The sequence below is a fragment of the Embiotoca jacksoni genome, unplaced genomic scaffold (assembly GCF_022577435.1).
Source record: "Embiotoca jacksoni isolate LCO1_2020_lvr unplaced genomic scaffold, fEmbJac1.0.p SCAF_21, whole genome shotgun sequence".
Lineage (NCBI taxonomy): Eukaryota > Metazoa > Chordata > Actinopteri > Embiotocidae > Embiotoca > Embiotoca jacksoni.
In genome coordinates this window covers 5,117,057-5,128,252 of record NW_027185352.1, presented here as the reverse complement: position 1 = coordinate 5,128,252, position 11,196 = coordinate 5,117,057, and the positions used below count along the sequence as shown (strand labels likewise).

The 11,196-nt window shown below is 40.4% G+C and overlaps 1 protein-coding gene across 4 annotated transcripts in view; it reads right to left on the bottom strand.

The window, feature by feature from the left end:
* Positions 1-5,002: 5,002 nt before the first annotated feature.
* The window catches only part of LOC138202490 (anoctamin-4-like), a 45,647-nt gene continuing 39,453 nt past the window's right edge, over positions 5,003-11,196 (bottom strand). For all 4 annotated transcript variants that reach the window (XM_069156516.1, XM_069156519.1, XM_069156518.1 and 1 more), the window contains 7 exons: positions 10,415-10,557; positions 9,360-9,512; positions 9,116-9,263; positions 8,906-9,025; positions 7,586-7,691; positions 6,454-6,657; positions 5,003-5,611 (listed from right to left, as the gene is read on the bottom strand). In XM_069156516.1, coding sequence (XP_069012617.1) covers positions 6,466-6,657; positions 7,586-7,691; positions 8,906-9,025; positions 9,116-9,263; positions 9,360-9,512; positions 10,415-10,557 — 862 coding nt within the window. In that variant the 3' untranslated portion in view covers positions 5,003-5,611; positions 6,454-6,465. The remainder of the gene's footprint in view (positions 5,612-6,453; positions 6,658-7,585; positions 7,692-8,905; positions 9,026-9,115; positions 9,264-9,359; positions 9,513-10,414; positions 10,558-11,196) is intronic.

The window sequence follows — 11,196 nt, the reverse complement described above, 5'->3', positions numbered from 1 at the left end:
ATCACATGTCAATTTATTACATCACATGTTAATTCAAACTTTGAACCTGCTCAGGTCGAGCCGACAGTCTTTCTCTTCCACTGATGTCCCTCCACCTCCTCCTCTTCCTCCTCCTCCACCTTCTCCTCCTCCTCCTCTTCCTCCTCCTCCACCTTCTCCTCCTCCTCCTCTTCCTCTTCCTCCACCTCCACCTCCTCTCTGCAGCCTCCTGCACATGTAGTCGGGCTCATTTATCCGGACCAGTACCGGTAGATGTCGCTGATTGTACAAAAACAACAACCCTCATTAATGTGAGGACTAGATCTCCTCTGGTCCATGTTCACCATCACCCCGACATGTAAAATACAGAGTTACATATATTATAGTTCCTTATCGGAGCTTTATTGAGACGCATAAAACAATCTGCGGTTATCGGAGCATTTTCCTCTGAACTCTGCTACGAGCTCAATAGAAGCTAATTAGCACGTTAGCTCCCATTTTACCAAAATGAAGTTTTTCGACACTGAATAAAATCACGTCAGCGGTTTGCACCGCGGACTAAATGTAGCAGAGTTACTGTGGACAAGTTATCTGGTATAATTATAACAAGCACACAGAACTTACTCTGAGTGGTGGACTGCTGGGTGCGGCGGAGAGCCTGCCGACGGCGGCGGCGTCCATCGCTACTGGCGGCGGCGGTGGCGGCGGACGGTGCGACCGAGAGATGAACGGCCGTGAGGGTGAAGCTCGGTTCGGCTCCGCGCTGCAGGAGGAGCGGTGCGTCCGTGAACTCCGTCCGTCTCCGGTGGAAGTTGGTGAAACTATCCGCCGTGAAATGGTCCCTGCACAGCCGGCTGTTGGTGTTGATGCGAAGCTCTCCATCAGCGAGGCTCTTGACAAAATCAATCCACCTCTTTTTCCTTTCTTCCTCAGTAGGACATTTAAATAGCGATGCAGCGCTGCTTTGGAGGTTCTTGCTTCCAGGAAAGATGCACTTGCAGGTGGAGGGAGACGTCCTGTAGCAGCCAGCTGATGTACAATAACAATCTGACTACAGCAGGAGTAGAACCTGAAGTCCAGTGGGACGACCTCTTATGCAAATGAGCTCCAGGCTTTTATAGCGTTTCACCGTGTGAGAGGAGGAGCCATGCAGAAGGTTATATAACCCGGCTGTGATCTATCTCGGTGACGTACTGAAGCTAAGTTTTAGCCCCGCCTAAAAAAACCTGATCTGAAGACGGGTGAGAAACTGTTTCACGGTCTAACTCCACGTTTCAGTGCGACAAAGTTTAAAAGCTTTGCACATGCTTTCAGCAACTCATTTCACACGTATATAATGTACTGAGAAGCAAATCTTGGAATTTGCTTTACAGCATCTTTATAGGAAACTGTACCTCAACGCAGATGGAAATATATGAGCTGCAAGAGGGATGGTTACAGTATATGCATTTGATTTAAACCTTGACTGGAGCACTTTGCATATAATAATGAAAATACATTAAAAAAACCACAATGGAACACTTAATAAAGAAGTATTGAATCCATCACATTAGATTAAACAGAAGAGATGAAATAAATATAACAGCCAACACTGAATCTTCCTTTATGGTTTTTCTACAATACAAAGAAATTCAGAAGCAGGACAAAATATAATGAAGTACTTTAATAAAAGTATTTCCCTGTGCAGGCTGTAGGAGCCATTATAAACATATTACTGTCTTTCCTGTTAAATCTTGATGAAAGTAATTTGTCCATGTCCAGAAACTGCGTTAAATGTAATGAATAAAAGGTAAATTAAAGCCAAAAGCAAAATACATTTGTCCATAAAATACATTTAGTGGCAGCACAATGCTGATTATGCCACTCACACAGTGGGATGGGGCGTGTTGCCGCTATAGCCACATTTACATGGAACTTAATATTCTGATTAAAAGCAATTTAAAAGCTCAAACAGAATAAAAACTCATCTAAACACACAAATCAGAATAAACAGACGAGTTGATTGAAACTTAAATTGGATGAAGGAGGTTAGTTCTAACCTTTTCATAAATCAACAACAAAAAAATTGTTCCATGTAAAAATTTAAACGGGTTACTTCCTGGTTATGTTTTTTTTTTGTTTGTACATCTCTCCTTCGGTTACAAAAAATGGCGGCTTTCAAGCTGAACTGGACCGCAGCTGAGTTTGTTCTGGATGAAAGCTCTTAAAGAACTGAACCTTATTGGACACCTTGCATGCCTTGTCATCAAGATGTCACTTGATTAAGAGTAACGCAATAATAATGCCAAATACTGTGTGAATGTATTTTTTAGGTTATCAGAAAGCCGAACTGACTGCACAGATCAACGGTCACGGCGGTGCTGTTAAACCTGTTCATAATAAAGACTAATTTAAACTCTATTAAGATATTTTTGATTACCTGGATGCAACACAACATAGACTCATTAAAGTTGGTTTCATGTTACCAAACAATCGTCTTTTAAAGGTGCAATATTTAGGAATTAAGTCGCATCTTGCACCTCTTTGTGCATTTAGAGTTGATAATGAGTCACTGTAGCGTCCAGGCAGTCTGCCCGCAGTCATAGACGCCTTTGACATGAAATCATCACCGCTATCTCGTCACACCCTGAATAATGTTTTCATGTTTTAAACAAAAAATCGTACATATTACACCTTTAACACATCCATCAGACATGGAGCAACATCTTTTCGAGTCATGTTTTTGTCCACCATGTTAAAGTAGGTCCTACTTTCTGTTCTGTTTTGGTCTCCACCTCGTTTGGAGGGAAATATCTGTCTCTTTAACTGCAAAGCACTCCACCATGTTCACATGCTGGTCACTAACTTTGTCTACTGTTTGGTGCTGGGCAGGTGGATGGCAATAGTTTTATCAGGTGAAAACAACACCCTGCAGTCTGGAAATGAGAAGCGTGTGAGCGGTGAGAGTGAATCAAAACATTAAAGTTCTGGGCCGTGAAACCAAAACAATGAGCTGAACGACACAAACATGATTTGCAAAGCTGAGGGGAACTGCATATTTGGGTGACAATTCTCTGAGTTTGTCACTATGAGCAATACCTTTCACATTACATATGGTAATTTAATCAATTACTGCTACAAAAATATTGATTAGTGCAGCTTTAAAGTAAAACTCAAAAACACTGACGTTTTGTCAGTGACAGAAGATTTGCTTTAGTCTATCTCTCTCTTAACGTGGTTGCATTATGATTTCCATATATCCCCTCTTTCTGGTACACTGAATACGCACCATTCTACTGTTCAACCACACCAATTTCACAGAGTGCCGAGCTGCCAAAATGCAGGATATGAGGAAATGTCAGATATTATCCTCTGACAGCCTTACGTAACTCCTGAGCGTGTGTCAGGGATAATCCTCTTATAGGGGAGAAGAGTCGCCTTAATAGGAAACAAAACACAGTTTGCCTCTTCTGTCCCCTGCTTTTAATAATCAAAATGGAATTTGCGCAAAGGCCACCACAGCAGAGTAATCCATGCTGGAGGACAAGCCTCTGCTCTCTAATCTATGATTATTTGTATGTTCAGAAGGGCCAGATAGTGATCGACATTGGATAAACAGCTGTGTTTGGGTATTAACATGCATCTGCAGCGATGTCCAACAACACATTGCCAATCACAGTGGTGTTATTGATGGTGGTGATGCAAATTCATTCATGCACCTCAATAGTATATACAGACTTGTCACGAAGAAGGCAGTGTTGTGCTTTATGATAAATTATGGAGTGATAAATCCTGTTTATCTGCAGTGGCACTGAAAAACGAGGCTGGTTAGCCTTGAAGCCACCTACATGGTGCATAAAGTGTGACCACATCCCACTTTATGTAGAGACAAAGATGATAGGTGTACACATTTTCCCTTTTAATTCCTAATGCTACAAGATCCTAAATCATTCAGCCATTCAAAATAGACATATGCTTTCTATGTGAATCTGGAGACCGTTTAAAGCCCGCTAATAAGATTTAATCCAGGTAGTGATGTGTAGATTAATGTAAACCAATGTAGTATTATGTGAGATGGTCAGTAAATCTGTGAAAATGTGTTACTGAACTCGAACGAAAGTCTCTGACCCCCTCTGGTGGTGGTGTAAAGGAGAGTTGCTGGTTTGGGCCAATGTCAAACAGAAGTTAGAAGATAAAATCTGAGGGAAGTTCACACTTTTCAATTAAACATTGTTTTTAGTGTCTTTTTTTTAGATTCAGTGTGTTTGAAATAGGCTACATAGGCAGCAATTTCTCCCCAGAATGTAATACCTGGCAGGGTGGAGACAGCTTTGGACAAAGACAGTTTACATCCTTCCAAGGATCCCAGGATACGTTGGACAGGTCATGTGTTCAATAATGATGTTGGAAAGAAGAAAAAAAATGAATATTCTGCCATTTTACAAATAAACTAAGTTAAGGTTTCCCTATAGTGAGTCCCAAATTACATCATTTTGAAAAAAAAAAATATTGGGAAATTGTTCAACATTTACAAACCACTAAAGAATTTCCATTTTCTTCAATTAAATGTTCCTGCTGCCTTTCTATCATTTGTTTTTTATGAGTGTTACTAATGACTGAGATTAATGTATCCTGTACTTAATGTGCATTGTAACCCTCCCATGTACTCAGTTATTCAGGTATATAAACAGTCTCCTACTCATCCAAACAGAAGCAGTCTTCATGATCTTTTGCATGTTTAATTGGAAAACTGTAAAACTGGATAACACAAAATAGAAGAGATTGTTACTGCCATTATTTTAACACAAAATTAGCCATCTGTCATTAACAAACCTGAAGATGTCTTTTAAATGATCATGAAAGAGCACATTAACAGTTGATGTCAAGTTGAGATAAACCAAAGGAAAGGCAACAAAGACGATCTCAAGAAACTGAGGTCAATTTTGTCCACTAGGTGGCGGAAGGGAGCATTTAACATATATAATTTAATAAAGAAATACCAGTTTATTTGAAAATATACAATAAAGACAAAGTCAAATTTCTTTACAATAAATAATGTTTATTACTGCAGTTACCAATCTAAATTCAAATGGAAAGCATTTCCAATATAAGCAAACTGTGGAGAGTCCCACAGCCTGATAGAATAGATCTTTATGTAACGTTTATTTTTATTGCACTACACTATAGCAGAGCAGATGGCCTGACATTCATTTAAATAATTATATTTACAATAAATGAAAATGTGAACCCCTTGAAGAAGGAGAATTGTAAACAGGGTTTGTCATTCAGTAAGCTCAGAAGAGTGGTTGCTCTCATCTAAACCCAAAAAAAAAAATAAAAAAAATCTGAAAAAGGTTTTTGTTGCTTGAAATCTACATTCAGGATCTGAACACATAAGCTGCTGGGACTCCAAAGTAAAGGGGAAAAAAAGTAGCAAAAACTGCCTTCACTTGTTCCAGAGGACATCTTTAATGGATGCAGACACAGACGCTCCGTGGTCACGGTGTCACTGAGTGCAGGATGCAGTTCAGACACTGTCCAACAGGAGGTGCTGGTCTGACATGGCAGGAGGAAGGGATAAGGGCCCAGGACATGCAGGAAACCCAGCGTTCCCCCTCCACTGTGCAGTGAAAACCAAACACCGGCTGACAACCTGGGAAGAGAAGAACTAGATGTAAACACTGGGGATGTGATCTATTATTTCTACTTACAGGGTCACATTTTCAACAGGATTTTGCAAAAAGTTTACTGAACAATCATCAAACAGCAACCATGACAGACACAACTTAGGTAGGTAGGTAGGTATTTACTTTATTAATCCCCGAGGGGAATTTTTTTTTTGTTTTTTTTTTTAGCACGGCTTTCCTACAAACACTTTTATTTCCTTTGATACAGCTGCATTTTTTCCACATTCAATCTTTTTTTTAATTGGAATTGTGGCATAAATTCTGTAACTAATTTATTCTTCAAGTCTTGGTTTAAGTCCAGTTTCAGCTATTGATGTATTATAGCTGTAATTAGTTAAAAGTGACTAAAACTTTTCTTTTAGTAATAAAACATTCATTAAGTCTCACTGTTTTCAGACTTACTGATGATGCCTTTGGCTCTTGCACAGCACATATTTGGATTTATTGGATTTAAGTCCAATTTTATTAATAATTTTTTGAAACAATGGGTCCTTGATTCCTGATGGTTAGACTTCTCATTCCTAGCTGCTGAATGACAACTGCTGCTGCAAGATTTGAATCGCCATAACGAGTAATATAGAATTAAGTTAAGATAATCAAGCTGTTGATTGCAGCTTATTTTAGAGCAAACAAACATTCAGGTTAATTATTGCCTGCTGAATTGCCTATAATTTTTAAATATCACTTTTACAACTCAGTTTAATTATGGACATTTCTTTTGTGTAACATTTGAAATAAAACTCCACAAAAGCAATGAACAGAGCTGAATAATCCCCCGCACAAACTGCTTCTGAATCTGCGGCTGTACCAGTTGGCATGTTCAGGGCCATTCCTTGTGATGGGCCGTGTCTTTCTTCTTCTTTTCATTTTTCTCCTTCTGCAGTCTCTCGAGCTCAGCCTCATACATCATCTCCTGGATCAGGTATTTCTCTCTGCGCATCCTGTCCCGCAGGTCCTTGGGAAGGTCGGGGATCAGGTACGCGATTAGGGTCTTGATGGCAAAGACCATATGCTGCAAAAAATAAAAGTAAGTTAACACGAATCCCACAGCTTGTGAAAAAAAACCAAAATACTCAGCATCTCCAAAGTCATGAAGTGAAATGTATTCATTTTTCTTTGAGCTTTTTAATCTTTAGCCAGTCCTCTGGCTCTTTAGTTGTTAAAATGCTCCACAAACTAAAACATGAAAGTTGCAAACTGTGAAACCAAAACAACTGTGCTGAAAGACACTAAAATGATCTGTAGGGTGCTGCAAAGTCTGGCGATAACTTTCTGTTGCTTCATCACGAGAAACGATACCTTTCACATTAAACACGTATTTAATCTGTTTTAACATATATAAAAAAAGGAGCTTTAAACCTGTTTGTAGAAATTATCGTATTTGAACACCTCGTAAATCTGAATATTTGCTGTGATCTTGTTTGCTCGTTGGTGACTTGTGGGTTAAACTAGACATGAATAAGGTGAAGCACCTGCGCAAGTTTTCCTTTGTGGCAGTGACTGCACACAGCAGTGGAGTGAGACTGATGATAGACAGACGTCAGTCAGAAGACAAATAAAAGAAGCAGAAAATGTTGGAGTTGGAGAGAATTGAAGACTTTACCTTCATTCCCAACGACATGCATATGTCTGGGCTCCAGCTGTGAAATTAGATCTGCTGCATTTCCTTTTTTTTTTTTCTCTTAATCTCTAGTCTCAGAAAAATATTTGATCAAAATGATTTTTGAGTCCCTGTCTTTGTAAAAAAGTGGTGGTTCAACATATCACCAACATTGCCATGTTACTTCTTATTTATGAGCAAATTAGAGCAAATTATTAAAGAAGACATAGACGGCCCCTCATAGATGGAGGTAAAAAGCATTGACAAAATGAGAAGAATCCAGATCTAAAGCCAGCCTGCTTTTCGGCATCATTTGTCAAAGACTAGAAAAAAAACGGACCTCAAAAACGATGATGAAAGCCAGCCGGGCTGCCAAGACGTGCCAGAACTGCAGAGTGTATGAGTACGGCTCAGCAGAGTCTGGAGGCTCCCTGTAGTCACGATACCTGATGGGGAAAAGCAATAAAATGACAGAGGTCAAAGTTCATCACAGAGTAGCACTGATGACTGATGATCTACTCGTGTTCGTGTCTGAACACCTGACAGAAAAAGTGAGCAAACTTCACGAGAGCTTGCTCAAGGCTGCTGACTTTTTTTTTTTTTTTACTTTAAATCAACGTCACTGTATGTCACTGAAGTTGGTTTCTGATTTATTTCGGTTAATTTTTGAACAATTTATGTTGTGGTTTATATTTAATGTGGAGCTCAGTAAGAGCTTGTGCCTTGATTACTATGGATCTTTATTCAAGTGATAGATTAGGTAATCCATCCTGGTGTTCCACAAATGATTGAAGCCAAAATCTGCTAAAATGAACAAGGGTCTGTTTCCATGTTTCTTTTCAGATACCTCAGCCACCTTAAAATAACAGTTTTGACAGGTTATGCTTAATGAGCACTGCTGCAAGCACATATGAGGAGCGATCAAAAAGTTCAGAGACGGTTCCTGCTGTGCATGAACGGAGCACAGCGCAGTAATGAGCATGGAAAGCTATAACCTTTGTGAGTAACTACTCTAGTCACACATTTTTGTGACTATTGGTTTGTGTGCATATGTGATGTCAGCGTGGACTTGAGCAGAGTGCACGTCATGTTTTGTGTCAAATCCTTGAAATGCTTCAGAAATTCTTCAGTAATGAAGCAGCGAGCCTCTTGAGGTGTTTGAGCATCATTCACATTTCAAGATCGAAGAAGGTGCAACCAGATGGGTTTCCTTTGACATTTGTGGGGCTGTGCTCTGTTAATTTGTCCTCCAGAATCAGACTCTCAACCCTGAGTTCTACTGTGATGTTCTGAGGCGTCTCAGCAAACATGTTCGGTGTAAATGACCTGAACTGTGGCGCGCCTGCAATAACACAATTCCTTCTACTCGCTGGATTTGGCCCTTTCTGACTTCTTTCTTTTCCCCACAAATTTGACACAAAAATGGGATGTGCGCTCTCTGCTCAAGTTTCAGTTTTATGGTGAAATCGCAAATGCGCACGAACCAGTGGTCACAAAATCACATGTAACTCAGCAGCTGATGTTGATCAAGAGACGTAACTTGGACTTACTCACTCATGAAGGTCATAGCTTCCCCCTGCTCCATGCCTGTCAATGTGCTGTGCTCCGTTCATGAACAACAAAAACATCTGTGATCGCCCCTCGTACGCTCAGACTCTACCTGCAGTACTTCACAGCTTCTCCAAACAGCTCGGAGCCGTTCGTCCTGGGCTGCGATCTTCTCTCAAAGTCAGACACCCGGAACACTGAGAGACTGGCGTTGACGTAACCCATCAAACACCTGAGGAGCACACAGGAAATACGTTTAGCCAACATACACAGCATCAGGAGTTATAATCCCTCACCGTGTGACTCTTTCATCATCACTCACCTTTCCCCTGCTCGGCCCTGACCGGCACAAGGTCCATACTTGTAGGCGTAAACAAGGCGAGGGATGAAGTCTGAGGTTACGGCGATGACAAAGGCGTTGGTGATGACAGACAAGATACCGATGCCCTCCAGGATGCCATACCAGATCCCTGCCGTGAACACACGTGTTCAAAAATTGCAACCGAAAACCTTATAAAACAGAACACGATCCTCTTACATGATGAATACACAACGTTCTTATTTACCTATGTCTTTGGCTTGTGATGGCAGAGGTCGTCGCCACTGTGTGACAAACTTGTAGGCATCTAAACGAATCTCAATGACATTGTTCAGCAGGGCCAAGAGAGGGGCCAGAGGAAAAGCTGCCACAAAGATGGTGGTGAAGCCGAACTGTAAAACTGAAACAAACAAAACCAAAGCCTTCAGGTCCCACACCGCCAGCAGATATTCATCGTGTTTGCAAACAGCTGCTTTCGTGAATTTATAGTCATGTTTTTGGTCTCCTTATGAATGAAAGAAGACAGTCTCACTCTTTTTAGCTGTTTTCTTTGCTAACTTGTGAGGGACATATTTAGCTCTTCACCTGCTAAATGCTTCACTGGTTTTCCCAGCTAGTAGCTAACTTTGTGCTCTGCTTGCTGTATTGCAGGTAGTGTGCAGTGAGTTTTGACTGAAATCTGCCTGCTGAAAGCAGTTAAACTGAATAAAAACATTGGCTGGAAAACTAAAACAGTAAGCCAAAAAAAAAAAAAATGCTAAATTGCTCCTTCAGCATCTATCCAGTCAGTTTATAGATATAATAGAGAGTGCAGAGCTACAAGGAAGATTGGAGCATGTAGAAAAGCCTCCGGCTCAGATTCAATCCAGTGCAAGTCTGTGTTACAATTACATAACATGGATTGCAGCTGCTGGATCACAAAATTAAAATACATGCGGTGTTAACCCTCGTGTTGTCCTCGGGTCAAAATGACCCGCAGCTGTGTTCAACCAAGTTCTATTTTATTTCTATATTTCTATATTTTTTGGGATCATTGGTCATCATTCTTTAAAGAAACCCTCACAGCCTCCTTGTCACCAATGATCCCAAAAAATATGAAAATAAAATAGAACTTGGTTGAACACAGCTGCGGGTCATTTTGACCCGAGGACAACACGAAGGTTAAGGGAATTCTTTAATAGCAGATTAAACTGAAGTGCATTCAGGATAACCTTAAAATACAACATTCATTTTAAAGGTTGTCCGTGAGGTTTATCAGCACTAAACATGCAAAGTGAAGGTTTGTGTTGAGGTGCAACATACTCATCTCCAGGTATTCATCAAAGAGTCCGTAGGCATTCATTGGCTGCAGGTTGTAATCCCGCTCCCACTGTGTGAAGCGGGCCTTGGCGTTCTGGCCGTGCTCCCTCCTCAGCCTCCGCCGCGTCCACCAGTTCTGGATCAACCTAATGGAACGGATAGACGGTCATTCAGTTTGTTCTGATTATACAGCACCCGGTCCAGTTGTTCTAGGATCAAGGAGACTGCTGCTGAATGAATGTACAATATGTATCTTTTAATTTATTTGGTGGAATTACTCATGTTTGTGTGGATAATCTACAGATTGGTCAGAATTATATCATATAGGATTAAATAGCCTGCAGGCAAGCTAGTCGGTCTGTGGTGCCGTACAAATGCTAACATGCTAAATAGAATTACATACAAAGACAGCTGAGGTTAACAGGAATGTCATTAACTTGATTTGGTCATAAACCAAACATTAAATTAATGGACACAAATCGGATGAAACGAGGAAGACCAAGAAGTTTTTACTGCAGTTAAACTTCATCCTGACGAGAACATGAACGTCTGAACAATATTGGGTGACTGCCGACAAGTCATTCAAAATCAAGTGTCAAACTTATGTCACTATACTGAATTTGAATCACTTATGTTTAACTATGATTTGTTCAGTTTGAATAGTTGCATTAATAAAACTGAATCTATCGTGGTTGAAATTCTTCGCCAGCCTGGATGCCCCGCTCCCTTCACACCACTTGCAGTCATCAAATTCATACGCAGGACTCTTTGGAGTCTGATGAAAT